The 27,558-nt window shown below is 44.8% G+C and overlaps 1 protein-coding gene across 1 annotated transcript; it reads left to right on the top strand.

Moving 5' to 3' along the window:
* Positions 1-22,404: 22,404 nt before the first annotated feature.
* UQCRQ (ubiquinol-cytochrome c reductase complex III subunit VII) lies at positions 22,405-27,216 on the top strand. The gene is made up of 3 exons (XM_075859999.1): positions 22,405-22,513; positions 24,526-24,689; positions 26,995-27,216. Exons 2-3 carry the CDS (start codon positions 24,536-24,538, stop codon positions 27,087-27,089), a joined length of 249 nt encoding a protein of 82 aa, XP_075716114.1. The 5' UTR covers positions 22,405-22,513; positions 24,526-24,535; the 3' UTR covers positions 27,090-27,216.
* The last annotated feature ends 342 nt before the right edge of the window (positions 27,217-27,558 follow it).

Here is a 27,558-nt window from a genome sequence, read left to right as displayed (position 1 = left end):
GTTCTCCAGTGGGGTCCCGAGTGTCTCAACCGTTGCCTGGTACAGATTCGTTTGGCTCAGCCTCCTCTGCCTCGGTCACTGGCAGGTTTGCCTGGTCATTATTCTTCATTTTCTGATGTCTTCAGCAAGAAAGAGGCGGAGACGCTGTCCCCACACCGGGCGTATGACTGTCCTATCGACCTAGTTCCTGGTGCATCCCTTCCCCGCGGTAGGGTATATCCTCTCTCCTTGCCAGAGACTCTGTCCATGTCCGACTATGTTAGAGAACTTGGAGAGGGGCTTCATACAGAAGTCGACCTCCCCGGCAGGAGCTGGGTTCTTCTTCGTTAAGGAAAAGGATGGTACTCTGTGTCCTTGCATCGACTACCGGGGTCTCAACCAGATCACGATAAAAAATAGATATTTGTTGCCATTGATTTCTGAACTGTTTGATCGCATACGTGGAGCCAAGATTTTTTCTAAACTAGACCTGCGTGGGGCTTACAACCTAATCCAGAGTTCGCCGGGGTGACTAATGGAAGACGGCATTTAACACCCGTGACAGACACTATGAATATCTAGTAATGCCCTTCGGCCTGTGTAATGCTCCCGCGTTCTTCAAAGAGTTTGTTAATGACATCTTCTGTGACCACCTCTATGTTTGTGTTGTGGTCTATCTTGATGACATCTTGATTTTTTCTCCAGATCCAATGACTCATCAGAGACATGTCCGTCAAGTTTTGTTGCGGTTAAGGGAGAACCGCCTGTACGCCAAATTGGAGACGTGCGTGTTTGAGAAAGATGCTCTATCCTTCCTGGGCTACATCATCTCGAATCAAGGCCTGTAGATGGATCCTGAAAAGGTAAAGTCTGTCCTGGAATGGCCATGCCCTCAAGGCTGGAGGGCCATTCAGCGCTTCCTGGGATTCGCCAATTTCTACAGACAATTTATTCCAAATTTCTCACTGACATCTCCTATCTCTAACCTCACCAAGAAAGGCATGAACGCCAAGGTGTGGACTCCAGAAGCAGAGGCTGCATTTAATAGCCTGAAGAGTGCCTTCACGTCAGCCTCTATCCTCCATCATCCAGATGTTTCTCGACAGTTCTCGTTGGAGGTGGGTGCCTCCTCTGTCGGTGCTGGTGCACTCCTGTTCCAGAGAGGTTCCAAGGGCAAGTCAATGGTATGTGGCTATTACTCTAAGCTCTTCTGTTCCGCAGAATGCAACTACTCGATTCGGGATCGGGAGTTACGGGCCATCAAATTGGCTCTGGAGGAGTGGAGACATCTATTAGAAGGCGCAGTTCATCCCATCTTGATATTTACGGACCACAGGAACCTCACATCTCCAGACGGCCCAACGACTCAATTCCGCCAACTTCGGTGCCCGCCATTACAGCAGGGTGTCAGCTGTAAGATACAGCTGACATCCGGGGATGATGGCACCGACTCTGCACTGGCTTTCCATGACGGGAAGCGGTTAATGTTGTAATGTTTTGAACTTAATTCAAATTAATTGAAATACAGATATTGTGAGACACGGGGTCTTGAAAATTTATGTACCCCTAGTGTTCTCTACTCCAACATATAGTTTATTGGTTTGCAGTAATTAATATTAGCAGATATATTATTTTATATTCTATTGGATAAAGAATTACAATTGTTATTTTTGTTTTTACACCTGCAAGCAAGTGCTATAGTACTGCCTAAATGTTATTTTTGAAAATGTATGATGTTTTAAAAGTAAATGGTTGCAAGGTATCTAAAAGATAAAATGTAGTTTTGTCAGGAGAAAGTCACTTTTGTTCTGGGCCATTGCATATTACAGGGGGCCAAACTTTAGCCCCCAGACAGAGTGCCCAACCTTATTATGTTGAGATATGTAGTATTGAACCCTGCTACATTACTTCCGCAGACTCCAAAAAGGAGAGAGTAGTGATGAGACTGATCAGGTACAATTTTTTGTTTTGTTTTTTATTTTGTTTTGTTTTGAATTAATGAATTTGGTTCTAGGAGGTCTACAAAATGTGTATGAGACCCCAATTTTTATGGTTTCAGATCTTTCTAGAATGGTAAATATGGCACTGGGTATGCTGTGTTGTAGTCTCCACCCAATATGAGATATTGTGTAACAGATCACTCCCCTCCAGCAAATCTGCACAGGAGGCCGAGGTGACATCACTCACAGATGAGTCTTTACAGATTTAGTTGGGAGGGAGGTGAAAATTGTCTGAATATTGTTAATTTTATGCCATATTTATACTTCATCATATACAGTATGTACAAGACCGGATACAATGAACGAGGTAAATTACCCAGAAACCACTCTCACCTTCTTGTTCACCTCAAGAAGCGGAGCTGGAGGTGCCCGCTGAGGCTTGTAGCCTTTCAAAATGTAAACCGGTCAAAATTGACACTGACTCTAGGTACGCTTTTGTCATCGCCCACAATTATGGGCCCATTGGTAGTAGGATTTTTGTTGGATCATCGGGGTAAGCCAATAGAGAGAGCAAGAGATGACAGATCTGACAAGAGTATGTGCAGCCAGATAACAGAAAATTGGCTTGTCCCTGGATTCAATAATACCACCACTAGGTTTGCAGCAGTCTGAATGATATGCGCACGGCATGACATAGGTAAAACAGCAAAGGTACCTGTGAAAAGTGCACCCAGGCCAGATTACCTTTCCCACTGACCGCAGAACCTACAACTACCCGAGTTAGGTGTGTATGAAAATGTGCTCGTATGTGTAGACCTGTTCTCACGGTGGCCTGAAGCCTGGCCAGTATTTTCCCCACTGCAGAAGATGTGTGTAGTGACAGGGGAATCGTTTTCTCCCAAGTATTGAACTGGTGTTTATACAATGATTAAGATATCAGCAGCTCTCTAGATGCTATCCCAAAGTTAGTTTGTTTAACCTCTTAACGCCGAAGGACGGATATATCCGTCCTCTGCAGCTGCTAGTTCGCGCAGGAGGACGGATATATCCGTCCTGTGATGGCGCGGGTACTGCCACTGTACACACGCGATCAGCGGCAGGAGCACGGCTGTTATACACAGCCTGGCTCCTGCTGCAACTGCCGGAATCGAAGCGCGCTCCGATTTCGGCAGTTTAGCCCATTAAATGCCGATGTCAATAGTGACAGCGGCATCTAATGTGTTTGACAGAGGGAGGGAGCTCCCTCTGTCACCCCATCGGCGCCCCCGCAAAGAAATCGCGGGTTGCCGTCAGGTTTCCATGGCAGCGGGGGTCTAACAAAGACCCCCAGGTCTGCCTTCAGCATCTGCCTGCCTGTTAGGCGATGTCGGAGGCATGACCTAATAGATTATACTAAGTATACCGAAGCATTATATATGCGATCAACAGATCGCATAGTGAAGTCCCCTGGTGGGACTAAAAAAAAAAATGTTAATCAGTTAAATAAAGTTGGTGAAAAAAAAATAATTATTACAGTGAAAATCAAATAAAACTACTTTTTTTGCCCAAAAAGTGGTTTTATTTAGTAAAAGTGTCAAAACAAATCACACACACACATATATGGTATCCCCGCGATCGTAACAACTTGAACAATAAAATGAACACATTAATGAAACTGCCGGATGAACGGCGTCCAAAAACACCGCAAAAAACAACGGCAAAGTTCGCTCTTTTCTCCCATTCCCCCCCATAAAAAATTAAATACAAATTCATCTATAAGTCCTATGTACCCCAAAATAGTACTACACATTGGCCCGCAAAAATCAAGCCCCCATACGGCCACATTGACGGAAAAATAAAAACGTTACGGCTCTTGGAATGCGGCGATGCAAAAACAAGTAATTTTTTTCTAAAAGGCTTTTTATTGTGCAAACGTAGGAAAACATATAAATCCCCTTACATATTTGGTATCCCCGTAATCGTGCTGACCCATAGAATAAAGTGAACATGTTATTTACGCTGCATAGTAAACGGCGTAAATTTATAACGTGAAAATCAATGCTGGAATAGCTGCTTATTTTCTATACTCTCCTAAAATAAAGTTAATAAAAGTTAATCAATATATTATAAGCATCTAAAAATGGTACAATTACAAAATACAACTCGTCCCGCAAAAAACAAGCCCTTATACGGCTATGTCGACGGAATAAAAAAAGTTACGACTCTTGGAATGCAACCATGAAAAAGCAAAAAATAATCCTTGGTCATTAACGTGCAAAATGGCCCGGTCATTAAGGGGTTAATAACGGTATTCAATAAGTGTTGTGGGAATATTAAATACAGAGGTTAAGTTTTATGCAGAGGCGTAGCTAGGTTCTCCAGCACCCGGGGCAAAGATTCAGTTTGCCCCCCCCCCCAACCTCTTTCCCGACATCTCCTTCCCCCTCGCCATGTTTGTTTTCTCTACCAATCGACGTGTCATTTCTTTTCCACATTTCTTTTTATGTAATGCGAGCATAAAAACATTTGTACATTTTACAAGCAATATGGTTCTATACACAACACCAGAACCAAGCTCAGTACATATATACAGCACCAGCACAAATACAGCTCAATTTAGTGCAACCCCTTCCGTATAGGTATGTACGGCGTAAAACTACAGCTCCCAGCATGGCCCGAACAATGATAAGGATATGCTGGGAGATGCTGTTTCACAAAAATAAATCCTATCAATCATACCACCATCTCGCTGCAGATCATACAGTGACTACATTACTGATTAGAGGCAGAATGAACATTTACATTAGGTGACTCACCGGTGACGTCTCAGATTCTAGTTCTTTTTCTCCATCCGGTCCAGACCTCTATGATGACTTCTCCCGGTCACAGCCCATTTCTGCAGTTTGCCGCTCATATGTCTTCAGCTTCTCACTTTTCCAACATTTCTGCACCTATAAATAAAGATAAAGTTATCATTATACCACACACTACGCCCCTAAATATAATAGCGCCATACACTGCACCTCTAATTATAATAGCACCATACACCGTGTCCCAAACACACACTGTGCCCCATGTAGATAGTGCCTGCCATAGAGCCCCCTGTAGATAGTGCCTGCCATAGAGCCCCCTGTAGATAGTGCCCTTATATAGCCCACCTCTGTAAGTAGTGTCCCACAAATAACTCCCCCTATAGCGCTCTACAGATAGCCCACCCCTGTATATAGCCCCCTGTAGATATAGCCCAGCCCTGTATATAGTGCTCCACGTATAGCCCAACCCTGTATATAGCCCCCTGTAGATATAGCCCACCCCTGTATATAGTGCTCCACAGATAACCCACCCCTGTATATAGCCCCCATGTAGTTATAGCCAATCCCTGTATATAGCCCCCCTGTAGATATAGCCTACCCCTGTATATAGTGCTCCACATATAGTCCACCCCTGTATATAGTGCTCCACATATAGTCCACCCCTGTATATAGTGTTTCACAGATAGCCCACCCCTGTATATAGCCCCCCTGTACATATAGTCCACCCCTGTATATAGTGCTCCACTAGATAGTCCACCCCTGTATATAGTGCTCTACAGATAGCCCACCCCTGTATATAGTATCCCTATTTGTGGGATACTATATACAGGGGTGGGCTATATCTACAGGGGGACTATATACAGGGGTGGGCTATATCTACAGGGGGACTATATACAGGGGTGGGCTATATCTACAGGGGGACTATATTTACAGGGGGACTATATCTACAGGGGTGGGCTATATCTACAGGGGTGGGCTATATCTACAGGGGGACTATATCTACAGGGGTGGGCTATATCTACAGGGGGACTATATCTACAGGGGTGGGCTATATCTACAGGGGTGGGCTATATCTACAGGGGGACTATATACAGGGGTGGGCTATATCTACAGGGGGTCTATATACAGGGATGGGCTATATCTACAGGGGGCTATATACTATATAGCCCCCCCTGTAGCTATAGCCCACCCCTGTATATGGTGCTCCATAGATAGCCCATCCCAGTATATAGCCCCCCCTGTAGATAGACACCCCCGTAGATAAAGTCCCCCCCTCGTGTAGACAAAGTCCCCCCTCCGTAGATAAAGCCCCCCCCCCCAGATAAAGTCCCCCCATAGATAAAGTCCCCCTTGTAGATAAAGGCCCCCCCATGTAGACTAAGTCCCCCAGTAGATAAAGTCCCCCGGTAGATAAAGTCCCCTTTGTAGATAAAGTCCCCCGCGTGTAGATAAAATCCCCCCGTAGAAAAGTCCCCCTTGTAGATAAAGCCCCCCCATGTAGATAAAGTCCCCCTTGTAGATACAGCCACACACTTTTATTAAAATTAAAAAAGATATATATATATTCAAACTCACCTTAATCCCGCTCCCACACCGTCCGTCAGTCATGGGGGTTGAACACAGCGTCTATGAAAGCCACGGATTGACTGGGCAGGATGACTTTCCCTGTCACTCAGTGCCTTTCATCGACGGAAGCTTCACTGGTACAAAAGGTACCAGTCGCTTCACTCGTGGAAAGGCGCTGAATGGCCGGGCATTCATTGCTTCTAATTGTACCTGTGTCCTTGCGACACAGGTACAATTATAGTGCAGGAGGAGGTGGCGCTGGCGCCCCCCTCTAAGTTGCGCCCGGGGCACATGCCCCGCCTGCCCCCCCTAGCTACGCCCCTGGTTTTCTGTAAAGATCTGGATCAGCGTGCCTTAACATTGGACTATTGGAGGCACATGTCAGTGTTATAACTTGTAACTCATAAACACCTCAGTGCAAGTAGATTCCCATTGCACAATATTAGTTTTGCTGAGGATTGAACCAGCTGTTTGATAATAAAATTCTGTGCAGTTTATATATAAAAGAAGAAAAATCCGTTTGTATGTATCACTTTTAGTTACTGCCCAAAGTGAATGTTTAATATAAATATGTGATTGTTAATGTTTCTCTTCAACTGAATTATCTGATTAGGATCAATTAATGATTATGCAATTAAAAGATTGTTCTCCAAAGGAAGTGTCCAACTGGGACTGAAAGGCGTGAAAACCAGATTCTAACAAGGTACTCTTGATGGCACTTGCATTGATGGTGTGTGGCCTCATATATGCCCCAAGACAGCAAGGATCGTTTTGGTAATATCTAATTGGCATGTCGCAAGTTTTACAGCTGTTGCTGCTAAATTCTGTTAGAGCTGTTTTATTTGCCTACAGAACAGTCCTGGCAGACCAGTGCCAACCTTATCATCCTACCCGCCTCCCACGAAGAGAAGAGACGAGACGTTGAGAGGCCTTCCCAGGCAATACAAATCAGAGTAAGAAAAAATTGGTTTGAGACACTTGTCAGATAAACATATGATATCTGTGTATGTTTTTGTGGGTGGGAGCTGTTACAGGTAATCAGCTCAGAATAAGGTATAAATCCTGCTGAAAAGTGTAATACCAAGAGCAAAATAAAATGTATCCAGTAACTACATATTTTCTAGGTGCCCATTGGGATAGAGAAGTTTTTCTTATATAAAGGTGTTTGTTTGATTTAGTTTAGCCCCTTCCCCCTGCTTGCATTCTGGGCCCTAATGTCCAAGCCATTTTTTACATTTTTCCATTGTCACATTCGAAGAGCTGTAACTTTTTTATTTTTGCGTCGGCATAGCTGTATAAGGTCTTGTTTTTTGCAGGACGACTTGCAGTTTTTATTGGTACCATTTGAGAGTAGATGCGACTTTTTGATCACTTTTTATAAAAAAAATTTTTAAGTCAGGATTAACAGAAAACAGCAATTTTTCCATTGTTTTTTATTTAATTTTTTACGGCGTTCACAGTGCGGGTTAAATAATGTAACAGCTTTATAGTCGGGGTTGTTACGGACGCGGCGATACCAAATATGTGTAACTTTTTTGCTTTATTGTAGTTTTTTTTTATCGTAAAGCATTTTGTAAGGGGAAAAAGTGTGTTTTTCATTATTTTTTTTTCACTTTTTTTTTTTATTAACTTTATTAAACTTTTTTTACTTTTTTACTAGTCCCACTAGGGGACTTCACTATCCTCCGATCGCTATTATAATACACTGCAATACTTTTGTATTGCAGTGTATTACTGCCTGTCCGTTTAAAACGGACAGGCATCTGCTAGGTCATGCCTCCGGCATGATCTAGCAGGCATTCGCTCCAGGCAGACCTGGGGGTCTTTATTAGACCCCCGGCTGCTATTGGAGACACAGACACTCGGCGATTTTATCGCCGGGTGTCGGTGGGAGAGAGAGGGAGCTCCCTCCCTCTCTCCAAAACCATTCAGATGCGGTGCACGCTATTGTGCACCGCATCTGAAGGGTTAAACGGGTGAGATCAATACTAATATCGATCTCACCTCTGGCAGCTGAGAGCAGGGAGATTTGACGGCTCCCTGCTCTGTTTACTTTATTCTACAGCAGCGCCGTAGATTGGCGGCGCTGTAGAATAAAGCCCATTAATGACCGCCGTGAAAAGGCTTATCGGCGGTCATTAAGGGGTTAAGGGTCTGACATTGTTATTGTATGTACTGAGAACAACTTTTATATTATGTAGATGTTATCACCAGATTAGCATTTATTTTAATAATTGATAAGGGCTGGGTCCCCAGCAAGTGGCAGTAAACATGAACTAAAATACATTTAGGGTATGTGCACACGTAGTGACAAAAAACGTCTGAAAATCCAGAGCTGTTTTCAAGGGAAAACAGACCCTGCTTTTCAGACGTTTTTTTGACCAACTCGCATTTTTCGCAGCGTTTTTCGCGCCGTTTTCGCTGTGTTTTTTACGTCCGTTTTTGGAGCTGTTTTCATTGGAGTCTATGAGAAAACAGCTCCAAAAACGTCCAAAGAAGTGTCCTGCACTTCTTTTGACGAGGCTGTATTTTTACGCGTCGTCGTTTGACAGCTGTCAAACGACGACGCGTAAATAACAGGTCTGCACAGTACGTCGGCAAACCCATTCAAATGAATGGGCAGATGTTTGCCGACGTATTGTAGCACTATTTTCAGACGTAAAACGAGGCATAATACGCCTCGTTTACGTCTTAAAATAGGTCGTGTGAACCCAGCCTAAATATGATGAACTCCATCACTGAGATGCGACATGCACAGCCTGAGCCAATACAACATGCTTGTAATTAACTGAAGGCAGTGTCACAATTCTAAGCAGCCATGTACACAAGCAACTTGCCGGAGGAAGAGGACAGATGCGTAGGGTTTGTGGTAGTCACAATAAAACTCCACTAATCCGTCTACATGGGAATGCACCCCAGGCTCACAGTAGAAGGTACTGTGTACAGCCCGGTGACGTATACTAACAAGCGACGGTGACTGACACATGAGAAGGATCAAACCAAGTCCTGATGACATATCAGCAACTGTCAAAGTAAAGCAAAGGCCAAAGACCTGAGTGAATCAGTCAGCAGTATCCAAGTGTTCTAATAAGTAAGTGACCAGGAGGAGGGTAATAATAAATCCCCCACTGGACACCACCATATAGTCTGACTCCATAATTGTCTGGGTTACCCTAAGGACGGCAGTCAGTGAAGAGCAGAAGACAAAAGAAGAAGAGGACGATGATGTACAGGACTTGTCAATAAACTGATGGGACCCAAAACCTCAGGGGTGTTTTGCATGAGATTGGTGATGGTATTATTTTATTAGTTGAGGCCCCATTGTCTGAGGTTTATAATTATAATGTATGTAAATATGCCACAGTACTGCAAATTACAATCTGAGATGTTTTATGTGGAGGTATGAGGTGAAGGTCACTGGTTGTTGTCACTCATAAGTCATAAGTACATAGCAGCAATGAGAGCCCAGAGGTTATGTTACCTGGGTGTCCGTGGCGTAACTACCGCTATGGCCGGAGGCTCCGCTAGCAGCCGCTATGAAAAACCTATTGGTGCGTACAGGAGAAGCGATCTTGCTAGTGTGCATGAGAAGGTAAGTAACCAATGTTTAACCAAATCAAACGCAAGATCTTGAAAAAACCAAGTAGATCTTGGTGCATTGACCCTAAAAATCTATTATATAGCCTATAAAGAGTAGAGTACAATTAACACAGCACATGTCTGATACAAAAATATAAACTTTATTAAACATAATCGCAAGATTAAAAGATGAGTCATACAAAGCATGACATGGAGACGTTCAACAAATGCAGAGGAACTGTAAACATGATGGGTGAAATAACAGACAGAGACAATGTGTATTTGTCAAACTGATACAAACAGGCTAGCTAAATAAATAAATAATCAATGAGAGCTATAGTGCAAACAATGGCATGAACAGTACAATACTGTATGCAAGGAGAGCTAGGTAAATGGTGATGTAGTACAGTTTAAAGTGTCACAAACACCAGCACCACACAGGGTGTCACGAGGGGTCTGTGGACCCACTGGGCCAGACCGCCTCGGCAGTAAGGCAGCTGGCCAACAGGGCGCAGGTGAATGTCTATAGTTCGTATAGGTACCTGTGGCAGCTCAGAAATCAGCAAGGCAGGCTCGGCTTGGCAGCAGGTAGGCGTCAGGTGAGGTGAAGCAGGTCAGACGTGGATACAGCACGACACGACTTTGGCACAGCACAGTGCTCGACCAGGATGGCATGGAATGCTAGGGAGAGGAACAGGAACTGGAACAGGTACAGGTACAGGAACAGGTACAGGAACAGGTAACACACTAGGAGGCCATCACATAGACAAACTAGGGACTTCTCTTCAGGACCAAACCCCCTCCAATGCACCAAATAAAAGGTCTCTCCTCTCACTTTTTTGGTGTCCAGGATCTCTTGAACCTCAAAGGTGTCAGAAGGGCAACCAGAGGGCTAGGAGTCTTGGTGTAGCGGTTCAGGACCACCGGCTTCAGGAGGGAGACATGGAAGGAGTTGGGAATCTTGAGGGTAGGAGGCAGCCGAAGCTTATAGGCGACAGGGTTGATCTGCTGCAGGATCTCGAAGGGTTCGAGGAACCTGGGAGCAAATTTGCATGATGGCACCCTTTGTCGGATATTCCTGGAGGACAGCCAGACCCTCGTGCCAGGAAGAAACTGAGGAGGTTCTCTTCTCCTTGTGTCAGCCTTCCATTTCATGCAGTCGACTGCCATCAGGATGGAGGATCGAGTTTGCTTCCAGATCTGTAGGAAGTCTCTAAAGGTGGAGTCAGCCGCTGGAACCTCGGAAGAATCGGGAATCGGGAGAGGAATTCGTGGGTGCTGGCCGTAGACAATGAAGAACAGTGTATTCCTTGTAGACTCGCTGGTGTGATTATTGTAGGAGAATTCTGCCCATGGGGGAGCAACTGCACCCAGTCATCATGCTGCTTGGAAATGAAGTGGCGTAGGTAGTTCTCCAAGATCTGATTGATCCTCTCAACCTGACCATTGGACTGAGTTGGTAGGCTGATGAAAAGTCCAATTTCACACCGAGGAGTACGCAGAGGGTTCTCCAGAACTTCAAGGTAAACTGAACCACCCGATCAGACACAATATGCTGCGGCAAGCTATGCAGGCGGAAGATGTGCTGGATGAACAACTTGGCCAGCTGAGGAGCAGAAGGAAGACCAGTCAGAGGAACGAAGTGGGCCATCTTCGAAAATCGGTCCACCACCACCCAGACAGCACTGCATCCAGCAGAGTGAGGCAGATCCGTAATAAAGTCCATAGCTATATGCTGCCAGGGAGCATTGGGCACAGGCAATGGCTGGGGCAGACCAGCAGGTCTGGAGTGAGCGGCCTTGTTGGCTGCACATACAGAACAGGAAGAAACAAAGTCCATAATGTCCTTGGGCAGCGTGGGCCACCAGAAATGAGCAATCAGATCCAGGGTCTTACGGATCCCCGCGTGACCTGCCAGTCTAGAGGAGTGTCCCCAGCAGAGGATTCTTCCACGATCAGCCAGGTGCAGAAAAGTCCTCCCTTGAAGAAAGTCCCCAACTTGCAGGGGATTGACAGAGACAATGCAAGATGGATCAATAATGTTCTGTGGACTCTCTATGATGTCTTCCGTCTCGAAAGACCTGGACAAGGCATCGACCCTCACATTCTTGTCGGCCAGGTGATAACGGAGCTCAATCTGGAATATTGTAAAGAACAGTGACCATCTGGCCTGACAACGGTTCAGCCGTTGGGCCGTGTGGAGGTAGGTCAGATTCTTGTGGTCTGTAAAGATCAGGATTGGATGAGCTGCGCCCTCTAGTAGATGTCTCCATTCGTCCAGGGCCAATTTGATGGCCAGTAACTCCCGATCGCCGATCGAGTAGTTGCGTTCTGCGGAAGAGAACTGCTTGGAAAAATATCCACATACCCTTGACTTGCCCTTGGGACCTCTCTGGAACAGGAGTGCACCAGCACTGACAGAGGATGCGTCCACCTCCAATGAGACCTGCAGAGAGACATCCGGATGATGGAGGATAGAGGCTGACGTGAAGGCCCTCTTCCGGCTATTGAATGCGGACTCTGCCTCGGGAGTCCACACCTTGGCATTCATACCCTTCTTAGTAAGGTTAGAGATGGGAGAAGCCTGTAAAAATTAGTGAATCCCAGAAAGCGCTGTATGGCTCTCAAGCCTTGAGGACGTGGCCATTCCAGGACAGACTTTACCTTCTCAGGATCCATCTCGAGAGCTCAATTCGAGACGATGTAGCCCAGGAAGGGTAGAGCATCTTTGTCAATCATGCACTTCTCCAGCTTGGTGTACAGACGATTCTCCTTTAACCGTAGCAGAACTTGACGGACATGTCTCTGGTGCGTTATAGGATCTGGAGAAAAAATCAAGATGTCATCAAGGTAGACTACTACACAAACATAGAGGAGGTCTTCCATTCATCACCCTGGCAAATCGGGACTAGGTTGTAAGCCCAACACAGAGGTCTAGTTTAGAAAAAATCCTGGCACCACATATACGATCAAACAGTTCAGAGATCAGTAGCAGCGGATATTTATTCTTCACCGTGATCTGGTTGAGACCTCGGTAGTCGATACAAGGACGAAGAGAGACATCTTTCTTTTTGACAAAGAAGAACCCGGCTCCTGCCAGGGAGGAAGACTTTCGTATGAAGCCCCTCCCCAAGTTCTCTTTCACATAGGCGGACATGGACATAGTCTCTGGCAAGGAGAGAGGTTATACCCTACCACGGGGAAGGGATGCACCATGAATCAGCTCGATAGGACAGTCATATGCTCGATGTGGAGGCAATGTCTCCGCCTCCCTCTTGCTGAAGACGTCCGAAAATGCTGCATAATGACTCGGCAATCCTGCCAATGGCCAAGGCAGCGAAGGCTGAGCCGACCGAATCCGCACCAGGCAACGACCTTGACACTCAGGGCCGCACTGGAGAACCTCTCCAGAATTCCAGTCCAGAACTGGGGCATGCAGTCGGAGCCAAGGCAGACCCAGCAACACAGGGTTAACAGCTTTGGATAGCACATAGAAAGGCAGAAGTTCGGATTGAGGGGCTCCCACTTGGAGCCTCAGCGGCTTGGTCACCACTATAACTGGGTCTGGCAGAGGTAGTCCATTCACTGAAGCAACTGTCAACGGGTTCTCCAGAGGGGTGGTGGGTAATTGCAGAAAATCCACCAGGTCTCTACAGATGAAATTAGCAGCGGATCCAGAGTCTAGATGCGCAGAAACCTGATGCGTTTTCTCGCCGGACACTATGGTCACAGGTATGGACAAACTAGATGGAAGTCCATTCTTACCCAAGGTTGTCACTCCTAGCAACCCTAGGTTTTGGGATCTTTGGGAACACAGGCGCACAAGATGGCCACCGAGGCCGCAATCAAGACCAGAGTCCAGATGTGCGTCTGCGTTGCCTCTCCTGGGTGGATAACTTATACTGGTCCCTTATCACAGACTCTTTAGGAGGATCGACATCTGAGGACAGCAGGGGTTGCTGCAAAGTAGGACCCAAACTGGGAAGGGCTCCCTCCCGTTGAACCTCTTGGAAGCGTTCTCGGATCCGTATATCAATCTGGGCAGACAGAAGGATGAGGTCGTCCAGGGTAGACGGCAGATCTCGGGCGGAAAGTTCGTCCTTCATTCTAGAAGTCAGTCCATGCCAGAATGCAGCCACCAGAGCCTCATTGTTCCATAACAGCTCTCCCGCCAGGGTGCGGAAGAGGATGGCGTACTCACTCACGGAGGCGTAGGTTAATCAAAGATGCCGCTGCAGATGAGACTCATCCAGGCTCCTCAAATACCATTAGAAAAGTCCGGAGGAAGGCTTGGAAGTCACGGGTCTCTGGACCTTGTCTCTCCCAGATAGGGTTCGCCCATGCAAGAGCCTTGCCGGTGAGGAGAGAAATTATGAAAGCGACCCTTGCGCCATCAGACGAAAATGTCCTACTATACAGGCTGAAGTGAATCTGGCATTGATTAAGAAATCCACGACAGGTACTTTCTTCTCCATCATAGCGGTCAGTAAGTGGCAAAGAAACACGCGAGTCAGCACTGCCAAGAGGTGTAGTCTGAGGATCAACACTGCCTCCTGCCGACGTACCAGGATTTTTAACGCCTGGAGGACTTGGTCCTGTCGAGACCTGGAGGTCCAGCATATCCGCTCGCATTTCCCGTGACATCGTCATGGTCTTGAATCGGCCAGCGGGGTCCATGGCCTGAGCGTACTGTCACGAGGGGTCTGTGGACCCACTGGACCGGACCGCCTCAGCAGTAAGGCAGCTGGCCAACAGGGTGCAGGTGAATGTCTATAGTTCGTACCTGTGGCAGCTCAGACAGCAGCAAGGCAGGCTCGGCTAGGACTAGGCAGTAGGTAGGCGTCAGGTGAGGTGAAGCAGGTCAGACGTGGATACAGCACGAAACAACTTTGGCACAGTGCTCGACCAGGATGGTATGGAATGCTAGGGACAGGAACAGGAACTGGAACAGGACCTAGAACAGGTACAGGAACAGGTAACACACTAGGAGGCCATCACATAGACAAACTAGGGAACAACAACAACGCTCAGGCATTGAAGCATGGGGCTTGACCCCTCTTATAGTCCAGGGTACTGACGGGTCAAAGTTCGTCAAAAGGTCCGGGATCCCTACGGGATCCGGCTGAGGTGAGTGGACGCGAGCGCTGGCGTCTCTCCTCCGGTAGGGCTTAATAGAAGCCTGTCAGAATCAAGATATACTGCAATACATTAGTATTGCAGTATATGGTGCAAGCGATCTAACGATTGCTGGTTGAAGTCCCCTAGGGGGACTAATAAAAAAAGTAAAAATTTGTTTCAAAAAATTATGGAAAAAAAATAAATATTCAAATTAAAAGTTCAAAACACCTCCCTTTTCTCATTTTCCCCCTAGAGCATAGTAAAAAAATAAAAATAAATAAACATAATTGGTATCGTCGCGTCTGTAAAAGTCTGAACTATTACAATCTATCATTATTTAACCCGCATGGTGAACGCCGTAAAAAAACGCCAGAATCTCTATTTTTTGGTCACCCCATCTCCTACAAAAAATAAAAAAAAGTGATCAAAACGTCGCATGTACACTTTATCGACTGAAAAATAAAGAAGTTATGGCTGTTGGAAGGTGGGGAGGAAAAAACGAAAATAAAAATCTGAAAAAAGGCTGCGGCGGGAAGGGGTTAATAAGTACATAAAATAAACAAATATTTTGCTGAGTAATGGTTTTCAAAATAGTTGTAACAGTTGCTCAATAACTGCATACGTGCCATATTCTTGACCTGGAGTAGTTGTGCGATTTTCCTTAAGAAAAATAAATAAATCACCAATTGATGGAAACAAGGAATATTGTCATTTATAAATCAACTTAAAGGGTAACTAAACTTTCAGAAAACTTCTGACATAGTGACATGTCAGAAGTTTTGATCGGTGGGGGTCCGAGCAGTGAGACCCCCACCGATCACTAAAACGAAGCGGCAGAATAGCTCGGGTGAGCGCTGTGCCGCTTGGTTTCTGATCAGCTTTTCTCGGAAAGCCGAGCAGTTGGTGTACGGCGGGTCTAAGAGCACTGTAATGATTGTGGTGGTGAGCAATGGCGTTCCTACTGTAGAGGCAGGGTCCACCACTGCCATGTGGCAGCACTACATAGAACATTTTGCTTGCACAAAATCAAATAGGCCAGCCAAGAAAACTCTTCTCCTGCCCCCTGGGCCACAACCTGCTTCTATGTTTAATAGCTCATGCATGCGGCATCTGACAGAAAAACACTCAGTATGAAATCAGAGACATACTTAGGTACAGGTTCCATTTCCTCCAAGGAAGTCCTATTACGGCTACATACAAAACTAAGCCATGTCATGAACCCTAAGGTGTCAACACAATTCTCAGGCAGCTTATGCTCAAATGTGGGAATCTTATAGGATGGGATAGGTCATCAGTATATGATAGGTGGTGGTCAGACACCTGGACCCTGCAACAACCGGCTGCCTCCGGGCATCGGATGTTATGCAGGGGTCTGTGCCAGAGGCATAAGGCTCCAACCACTGTATAGCGGCTGTGCTGGGTTACTGTAGCTCTGCTCCTATTCACTCTCTGTTTACATGTGCATGTAGTCTTCTGATTGTTTTGTGTCTTTTAGATGTCACATCTTGGCAGCTAAAGAACTTTGCTCAAGCTACTATGCTAGATAACATAACATTGGGGGAAGGTTTTGCTTCAGTGGCCTAACTACTGCGGTAGCAGCCGTAGCGGGGCCCAGGGCTTGAGAGGGCACGTGCCGCCAGCCTACACCCCATATGCCCGGTGGTGCTGCTAGCAAGTATGGGCCGTGCGACACAGGCCCTCTCATGCCTGTAGGGGGCCCTGGTGCTAGCGACACCCAAATACATGCATTAGCGCTGAATAGCCGTGCATGTTCCGTGCCCAACCATCCAGCGCCTTACAATGACGCTTATTGGCTGCGGCGCGATGACGTCATCACTTTCATGCTTAAAAGGCGCTGATTGACGGGGCAAGTCATTCTGCCCCGCCAATCAGCGTCATTGGACGACGCTCGTTCAGCTCCAGCAGACCTGCCACAGCGTGGGAACGGGATCATGTGAGTATGTAAAGTTTTTTGGTTTTTTTCTCATAAAACTATGAGTGGAATTATCTCATTATCTATAGTGGGGGCTCTATCTACAGGGGGGGTCGTCTATATGTGAGCAACTATATACAGGGGGTGTCTATATATGGGGATGTGGGGCACTAGCTACAGGGGTGGTCTGTATGTGGGCATGTGGGGCACAATCTACGGAGGGGGGTCTATATGTGGGGATGTGGGCCACTATATACAGGGGAGTCTATATGTGGGCCACTATCTACAGGGGGGTCTATATTTGGGGATGTGGGGCACTATCTACAGGGGGGTCTATATGTGGGGCACTATATACAGGGGGAGCTATATGTGAGACACTATACAGGGGCGGGTTATATGTATAGCACTATCTATAGGGGAACTATTTTTTTTAGGACATTTTCTATAGGGGTGGGATATATGTGGGACACTATATACAGGGGTGGGTTGCCTGTTGGGCACTAGCAACAAGGTGGCTATATATAGGGCACTGTCTACAGGGGTGGGCTATATGTGGGACACTATATACAGGGGGAGCTATATGTGAGACACTATCTACAGAGTTGGGCTATAGATGGAGCACTATCTATAGGGGAAGCTGTATGTTGGGCAGCACGGTGGCTCAGTGCTTAGCACTATTGCCTTGCAGCTCTGGAGTCCATATGTGGGCACTATTTACAGAGGGTTGTATGTGGGACACTATCTACAGGGGCTTCTATGTAGGTCACTATCTACAGAGGATTTAGGGGGTCACTATCTACAGGGGGCTATGGGGGCACTATCTACAGGGGGCACGGTGTGTGTGACAGTGTATGGTACTATTATAATCAGGGACACAGTGTATGGTGCTATTATAGTTAGAGGTGCAGTGTATGGTGCTTTATTATATTTAGAGGTGTTGAGAATTTTAACTTTGTTTATAGGTCCAGAAATGTTTTGAAAGTGAGAAACTGAAGACATCTGAGTGGAAAACTGCAGAAATGGGTCATCGCCAGAAGAAATCCATCATAGATTTCTGGACCGGAGGGAGAAGAAAAGAACTAGAATCTGAGATGTCACCGGTGAGTTACTTAATGTAAATGTTTATACTGCCTCTAATCAGTAATGTAGTCACTGTATGTCTGCAGCGAGATGATAGGTAGTATGATTTTTTTTGTGAAACAGCATCTCCCAGCATATCCTTACCATTGTTCTGGCCATGCTGGGAGCTGTAGTTTTACACCATACCAACCTATACGGCAGGGGTTGCACTAAATTGAGCTGTATTTGTTCTGGTATTGTATATATGTACTGATCTTGGTTCTGATGCTGTATGTAAGTACTGAGCTTGGTTATGGGGCTGTATATACGTATGAGATTGGTTTTGGTGCTGTGTATATATGTAATGAGTTTTGTTCTGGTGCTGTATATATGTACTGAGCTTGGTTCTGGGGATGTATTTATGTACTGAGCTTGGTTCTAGTTCTGTATATATGTGCTGAGCTTTGTTCTGGTGCTGTAAATATGTACCGAGCTTGGTTCTAGTGCTGTATTTATGTATTGAGCTTGGTTCTGGAGCCGTATATGTCAGAGCTTTGTTCTAGTGATGTATTTATGTACTGAGCTTGGTTCTGGTGCTGTATATAGGTACTTAGCTTGGTTCTAGTGCTGTATTTATGTACTGAGCTTGGTTGTGGTGCTGTATATATGTCAGAGCTTAGTTCTGGATCTGTAGTTATATAGGATATATTTATAATAACAAAATTGCAGGGCAGATGGAATTGTTCTCAATTCATTGTATATTTAAAGAGGCTCTGTCACCAGATTACAAATGCCCTATCTCCTACATAATTTTATCGGCGCTGGAATGTAGTTAACAGCAGTGTTTTTTATTTTGAGAAACAATCTTTTTTCAGAAAGTTATGACCTTTATTACATTTATGCAAATTAGTTTCTTACTGCCCAAGTGGGCGTTTTTTAACTTTTAGTGGGCGTATTACAAAGAAGTGTATGACGCTGACCAATCAGCATCATACACTTCTCTTCATTACACCCAAGCTTGTTTCACTGAACAGCGTGATCTCGCGAGACCACGCTGTGACGTCACTTCCGCCCACAGGTTCTTCATTCCGGCGTCCTCTGGGCGGAAGTGACGTTACACGAGATCACGCTATTCAGTGAAACAAGCTTCGGTGTAATGGAGAGAAGTGTATGATGCTGATTGGTCAGCGTCATACACTTCTTTGTAATACGCCCACTTGGTTAAAAGTTAAAAAACACCCACTTGGGCATTAAGAAACTCATTTGCATAAATGTAATAAAGGTCATAACTTGCTGAAAAAGATCGTTTCTCAAAATAAAAAACACTGCTGTTAACTACATTCCAGCGCCGATAAAATTATGTAGGAGATAGGGCGTTTTTAGTCTGGTGACAGAGCTTCTTTAATGGGAATCTGTCAGGTAGTTTTAACCCCTTGAACCACCACCATGCGGTAATACATGATCTGACAATATTTCCAAACATTCCCTTGTATGCTTTTTTCAGAGGCAGCAAAAGCCTTAAAATCCACTTTTAAAATGGTGCACACTATATGCTAATTACTCATTAGAGGGTCATGGGGCGGTGCCGCTATCCTGAAGAGTCACATAGTCCTGCCTCCAAACCCACCTTTCCATGTTTGAGTGACATCTCCCTGGCTGATACAACTTTCTCGGATGCGCCATTGTCTTGTGGCACTATGCACAAGGGGGGGCTGTGTGGCACTATACACAAAGGGGGGCTGTGTGCCACTATACACAAGGGGGAGCTGTGTGGCACTATGCACAAGGAGGAGGGCTGTGGCTCTATCTACAGGGGGCTGAGTGTGGCGCAATCTACAAGGGGCTGTGTGTGGCACTTTCTACTAAGGGGCGGCTGTGCTGCACTTTCTACTAAGGGGGGGCTGTGTGGCACTATATACAAGGGAGTGGGGCTGTGTGGCTCTATATACAGTGGGAACTGTATAGCGCTATATACAGAGGGGGCTTTATGGCGATATCTACAGGTGGACTATATGGCACTATCTACAAATGGGGTGTGACACTGTTTATAGGCGGGGCTATATAGAACTGTCTACAGGGGGGCTGTATGGCACATTCTACAGGGGGCACTATTTATAAGGGGGGCTGCTTGTGGTACCCGGGTGGGGCCCCGGTCAAAAGTATGCTATGGGGCCCAGTCTTTCCTAGTTACGCCCCTGTTCTGCTTGTTTTTATTTGGACAATCAAATAGAACTGTGGAAAGCCCTGCACCACAAAGATGGATTTACAGTGTTGTGTGTATAGAGCTGGCTTTATGGGGTGGCTAACTGGCCATTTGCTTGGGCCCCTGCTATTTGGGGAATTTATAGCAAGTGTTATGTGGGCATTATATGATAGTATTATTTACTGTATGGAGGTATAGTTTAGGCATTGTATGTAGGTACTATTTCTAAATTGGACGGTTGTATAGTGTGAGTATTCAGGTATAAAGATTAACCCCTTCGCGCTCCATGACGTACTATACCGTCGTGCTGAGTGCATCGTTAACTCTCAGTGACGGAATAGTACGTCGCGGGAGGAACGGCCATTTCGGCCGTCCTCCCGACACATACAGGAGCTGTGTCAGCTCTCATACAGCAGTTGCTGCAGCTCCTTCAGCGGAGACCGATCGCGGTGTCCCCGTTGATTAACCCCTTAGAAGCCGCATTTAATAGCGATCGTGGCTTCCTAGTGGTTAAACCACCGTCGACGGCCCGCTACATGATAGCGGGCGGCGATGGTTGCTATGGCAAACGGAGGCCTAATAATGACGTTCGGCTATGCCATCTACGGAAAGCTAGTGGGTCCTGACACCAGCATTTCACCTATTGAACCCCTCGCTGGCTGCTGCTGTTAAAAGTTAATTGCCGTTATCCCCTCTCCTAAACTCTTTCTCTGACCATAAATAACGGTCTGCAAACATTTTGCGCCTTTTATGGTCTCGTTCGTTCCCCTTCTTATGCCCGCCCACTGCCGAAAACTGGCCTGCGCTGAATGCAAAAATCACGTCTGAGATAGTGCGCATGCGCATAGCAAGTATGGTCCAACACCCTTCCCTGCTTCGTCCGGGCCTCAAATCTAGTTACTACGCATGCCCCGCTATGATGTCCCGTTGTATGTATGCACCAGAACAGGGCATGGATGCGCCCGCGTGGGATTTCGTGTGTTCTGGGGGTAGGCGAGGAGCTGTCAATCAAAAGTAAGGAGGCGGGGTTAACTCGGAAAGGATTGAGGAATGAAGGTCTGACTCTTTTGAAACAAAGATATGACTCTTTTATGCTTTATAACATACGGCACAGGAACACAGGAGTTTGAATGTCTTTTGCCGAAGTGTATGTAAACTTTCGGCCTCAACAGTACATGTAAATCCAGTATTTTTAATTTCTTGAACTCCATCGGCCCACCCAGTAACAGCACCTGCTTCATTTGAATTGCAATACAATAATCTCTCTCCAAGAGAAAAAGGGTAATATAATTCCTTGTAAAAGTGTCAGTCTACATAAATGGAAAGGAAGAGGGGAAAATTATTTGCGTTCGGGATGCGCTGCCACACTGAAAGAACTTCCACATTGCAAATGAGCACAAGTTTCTTTTTTATCAGTGGTGAATAGGACAGCGCGTTTCGAGAACGGAATGTTTTCGTCCAGTCTGCACGTCATGACCTGTATATGGCCCATTTCACACCCTCTTTTGAAATACGTCCCTTTTATTTATTTTTCAAAAGGACAAAAAAATGTTATATGTTCAAAAGCATATACAAATATATGGCATATGTTTAAGAATAAGAAATTGACATTGTAAATGTATGGAATTTGTTAACATACATTTGGCCATGTACATTTTTATTTTTTTTTTGCTTTTCACTTGTCAATTTCAGAAAAAAACACATGGAAAAAAATGGCTGCAAACATATGCTATACGTTTGCAACTGTAGCCAAGAGTAGTTTCATTACAAAAAAAAGTAAACGATAGCATGAAGGACTATACCGTCACGTATGCGGATAGTACGGGGAGTGCCTGCGGTTTAGTAATACGGACCCATAGGACTATGTATATAGCATTGTGTGAACCTGAGGACTAACTCCCCACCAATATGACTTTCTTGAATTTAAGCTTGAATTTTATGGCATATCTGACTGACATGTCATAAAATTTATCTATTAGAAATCCCCTTCCTCTGATATTACTATAAAGGAATTATAAACGTTTTTATTGTAGAAAATAACACCTCTTCACGTTTTCTATAACACACTGTGAAACTGTCCATTTTAATAGCCCATCTGAAATTAAGGGATTTATGTGAAAAATCTTTGGCGCAAAATAGTCAGGACAGTAATCTGCTGCTATCTCTGCACTGGACACCAGGGGGCGGCCATGCACTTGAGAAAACGTAGAACTATACTACGCATGCGCATAATGCCGGCAGATTATCTAATCACGTGGTATTTTACCCCTTAGCCCGGAAGTAGAAATAAGGGTAGGAAGTCGCTGAGTGACCTGATCTTGGCATTGAAGCGCAGAGCGACAAGGTGAGGACCGGGATGTGGCGCATCAGGGATGATTATGTAATGTGTCTTCGGAATTGCTTATTGTATTCTCTTCTTCTGAGATTAGCCAGGCGCCGATCAACGGGCTTGCGATAGTCTATGTGTCCCCCAGGCTCACCACTGTCAGTCTGTGCTGTTACATTAGCTTATCATTTCTCTGAGCATGGAAAGTCATGAACGTGTCTATTATAACCATTATCGCTCGGTTCTTCCTAAGTCGATGGACAATTAAGGGGTTAAGTTAAAGGGACAATAACCCTGCGCTTGACTAAGGTCATATTGTCTGTAAGGAGCTGTAGTCATGGGATGATGCCATCATTGCGTAATCCCAGTGAGAACATTCAAGGTATATATCAAGACGCTCGTATTTTAGGCCGTAAGGATATTTATGTTGGTGCAAAAAATAAGTGGAGTAGTTGCCTATGGCAACCAATCAGGATAAAGCTTTCATTTTCCAAAGGTGTGGCTTAAATGGTTGCTATGGGCAAATGCAGCCTTCAGCTCAGTGGAAGATGTTTATTCCTATTGTTTACTTTGCTGGCTAATTCTCCCCATTACATCTCCTATAGGGGTTATCATCCAGCTGTTCCTTTATCACTATATTAAGGACCAGTTCACACAGGTTTTTTTACGCAGAAACCACGTCGTAAATGGCGTCAGAAATCGCTTTTAGCCGTTCTCGGTTATGCCTCTGACCTTCCATTGAAATCAATGGGAAGCTGAAAAAGTTTTTCGCTGCGTTTTTGGCTGCACGACCCATGTTGCTGTATAGACCAAGCCGAAAAGGCAGAAATGGCTTCTGGAATTAAAACTGAGCAAATCGATTCACCTGATTTTGTGGTCCATGGAATACAATGGGCAAATTCATGAGAATAGGTGAAAGAGAATCTCAAACCTGGCAAATCAGTTCACCAAAGTATCTTTAGGGCCACAAGACTTGAATTGCCCAAAAAAGAGATTTGGTGATGCTGTAATTTTAAGCCTTTGCAGTTGTCACCCAGTTTTTCTGTATATGACCACTCTTAACTTGATAGAAAAATTACATTTTAAAGGGGTTGAACCAGAATAAAAAATTATTACCGATCCAAAGGATAGGTGACAATTTTCTGATCGCTGAGGGTCCCACCGTTGGGACCCCCCATCAATTGTAAGAACTGTGGTCCCAAACCCCCTCTTTAATGACCGGCCTATTTTGTCCACTAATAATGAAGGGATTTTTAAATTATTATTTTTTTTTTTCCTTTTTAGTACCACTAGGGGAAATCAGTATGCGATGCTTTGATCGCTTATATAATGCTTTAGTGTGCCAAAGCATTTCTGCCTGTCAGCCTAAAACTGACAGGCAATCAATTAGGCCCTGGCACGGCCAATAGGCATGCTACGATGGCATGCGATCACGGGCCACCAATGGCCACCTCTGTAAATTACTTCTAAGGCTGTGATCGGATGTAACTTTGATTGAGGTTGTAAGAGCAGGAGCCCGACTCATCAGACAGCCAAGCACCCGCTCCTCCCGGCACGGAATACCTGTGTCGGGCTTATTCCGTCGCACTGTAAAAAGGCTCGTGCAACAGAATAAGGGGTTAATGTTCTACTAATCTTCAGTGATCCTAATGTAGAAAGATGACATTCAGATGCACAGTAAATAAAGTTTAAGCTACACATACACCCTAAATGAATGTCTGTGGGCATAGCTGATTTCAGCGGGGTCCACCCATATGATAAAGTGCACTGAGGAATCCCGACTGTCCTCTGATGAAACCGAGAATCCACCTTGTCTGATCCTCTGTTCTCCCGGGAGATAAGCTGCTGTCAGTATCTAGTGGCTACTTATCCCCCTCTCCCAGAAGGAATAAACACTCCCGCTCAGCCCAATGCTTGTTCTCCTTCATCCTACAACTATGGATTGACATACACATTGCCATGAAGAAAAATAACCATTATTTGTTGTGTTTGCTATATATGTTAATAGTGATATTACCTCTGTTTTTCAGAACGTAAACTATGGGGCTACACTTTGGAGACCTTGCCAAAATTCGGCATGTTATCACTTTCACGTTATCTCCATTTGAACAGAGAGCTTTCGCCAACTTCTTCTCCAAAGGATTTCCCAATATGTGGAGGAGGTTCTCATCCAACTTCCTTAGCGTAGCACCACGTAAGTTATATTCTTATTTGTTACTTATATTGATATAGCACCAATGTATTCTGTGGTGCTGTGAACGGACTGAAGAAAGGGATTGATATGAGTGACTACAGAGGGCTTACAGCCTCGAATTGAATATACTCTTATCATAGGAGCCAGGTCAGTATGTGATTGGATGGAGAAGTAACCAAAGGAAACCCGCGTGAGCACAGAGAACAGACAAACGCCTTGCCAATGTTACCCTGCCCTGATTTCATTCCATTATTTGGGGGCGCTAACCTCTGAGCCACCGTCTTAGTTTTGCATTATTACATGCAATGCTTACGACCAGAGGTCACAAATATTTTTCAGCAGAGTAACAATTCTCCAATTAACATTTTTAAGGTGCATTTTCAGCCATAGTGTATTAATGGCTAAAAAGCTTATAGAATGGTATCTAATCCTATTCAATCTGTATAATTGTTTGCCTCTTTATGAAGGATTGACTAGAAACCCAGAAGTTGATATATCATGTGGGGTCTACCTGCTGGACCCCTTACCAATTTCCAGTGTCCTGCCTCGCTCCCAGAGGAGAAATGGTTGCACGTGTCTAGCTAATATACCATAAGTTCTTCTTGGAAAAAGCTCTTTAGGATACGAAATGTAACAGATAAAAACAAGGGGCACATATATACACAAAAACACTGAAAAAGGCCATACATACAAATGGACACAGACGGGTCAGAAACGCTGATGAAGGAGGTCAGAAACGCTGATGAAGGAGAGTGAGCAGGTGCTTTAAATAATAGCCACTCCCACTAGTCTTGAGGGGAGGGGAGTGGAGTGGCGTGTGGTGCATAATATGTGTAGTAAAAAATAATAAATGAATGGTGTATGTGCAAGTGATGTAAGTGAAATATAGGGGGCAGTAGTGAGTAAAGTGCCTAAATGAATAATGGGGAGCAAGTGTGTGAAACATGGAGGGATAGTCTGTAGGTCATGAGGCGCAAAGTGTATAGCCAGGTAGAAGCCTATTTGTGACGCCTTGATAATGCATAGTGCGGGCTACCCTGCTTGCTAAGCCAAACGAAAACACACCATGCTCTCCCAGCATCAAAGACCCGGCTGTGTCCAAAAGAAGCAAATAAAGTAAGGATGAAAAATACCTGGGTTATTAGTAATCATTTTGGCCAAAAGGACGCAAGCTCGCAATCCACGACCAGGATCCCCAGACTTGCGAGTCCCTAACTGGAACTAAATGTTCCTGATACAAACCGAACAGATAAAAACAAGGGGACATATAACACAAAAACACAGAAAAAGGCCATACATCACTTGCACATACACCATTCATTTATTATTTTTTACTACACATCCCATGCACCACACGCCACTCCCCTCAAGACTAGTGGGAGTGGCTATTATTATTTAAAGCACCTGTTCACTCTCCTTCATCAGCGTTTCTGACCTGGCTGTGTCCATTTGTAAGTATGGCCTTTTTCTGTGTTTTTTAGGATACGAAATGTGCCAAAGTCCACTAGACGCCCACCACCATCAAGACCTAATCGTTTAACTGCTTTTCTTCCTAAGTGTACTATGTTCAAAAGCCTTAAACCCCCTGCACACAACCATATTTTTATGCATGGAGCCTTACAGCTAACGTTTTATAGAAAATAACAGACATGCTTTTCAGTGGGCATGCATAAGTTTTATATGGTTGGCACCGGGATACAATTCTTATACTGTTAATTATTATTTTATGTATCGGTTTCTGACCTTTAATATTTTGTCCCAAAACACACATTAGGTTAGTCATAGTCATTGAATGCAAACAGAAGTTTCATAAAAATGTTTCATAACCCCTCTAGTGCTGCCAGGTTAGTTACAGGTCAGTGGGATCTAGTGCCCACTGTCACAGGCCTGGTGATAACTACTTGCTAGTAATTCTACGTCAATATACTCTGAATGGAGCGCCCATCTATATGAGCAACTGTCCAAATTTAAGATTGGTGTCCGGAAGCAATTTGAGGAAAATTGGCTTTTGCCTCATGGGGGTTTTGCCTTCCTCTGGATCAACATTGCAGAATTCCAGTCTGAACAGGATGGGCGTATATCTTTTTTTGGCTTTATAAACTGTTACTAATGGGCAAACGTCTGTTACCTTCATTGGGTCACCCCCCAACAACTAGGTAAAAAAAATAATTGACAAGCAATATTACAATATGAAATGTTGTTCTCAATCTTGAGATTTTTCATTGTTCTAGTGCCATTTGTCAAAAGAATTGAATTATTCCTTTTGGCACATTACTATCTAATGTTTCTCGCTTGTCTTCTGCAGCCTTTGCTTTGGCATATTTGGTCTACAACTGGGGAACCCATGAACATGAGAGACTTAAGAGGAAGGATCCATCCCTGTATGAAAATGACCAGTAAAGCAGTCCGCACCAGGGCATAACGTCTGCCCACGTACACTCTGTTCTGCCAATGGTGCATTTTCTGAAAAGGACTATTTATTGCATCCTGAAATTGGACTCTTCACATAATAAAATTCTAAACACTGTTCTTTGTGTTTTTATTAGCATTTTTTTTCCTGCAATGTTTATATTTTACTTCTGTTTAATTAACCCCTTCTCTCTTTGGCCACTTTTTGACCTTACTGACAGAGCCTCATTTTTCAAATCTGACATGTTTCACTTTATGTGGAAATCACTTCAGAATGCTTTTACCTATCCGAACGATTCTGAGATTTTCTCGTGACACATTTGACTTTGTTACTGGCAATATTTGCTCTATACATTCAGTATTTAATTGTGAAAAACACAAATTTTGCTAAAAATTAGCATTTTCTCAATTTAAATGTATCTGCTTGTAAGACAGGCAGTTATAACACACAAAATTGTTG

This window comes from Rhinoderma darwinii, chromosome 3 (assembly GCF_050947455.1).
Source record: "Rhinoderma darwinii isolate aRhiDar2 chromosome 3, aRhiDar2.hap1, whole genome shotgun sequence".
NCBI lineage: Eukaryota > Metazoa > Chordata > Amphibia > Anura > Rhinodermatidae > Rhinoderma > Rhinoderma darwinii.
The sequence above is the reverse complement of the archived record's forward strand: the minus strand, read 5'-3'. Positions and strand labels throughout refer to the sequence as shown.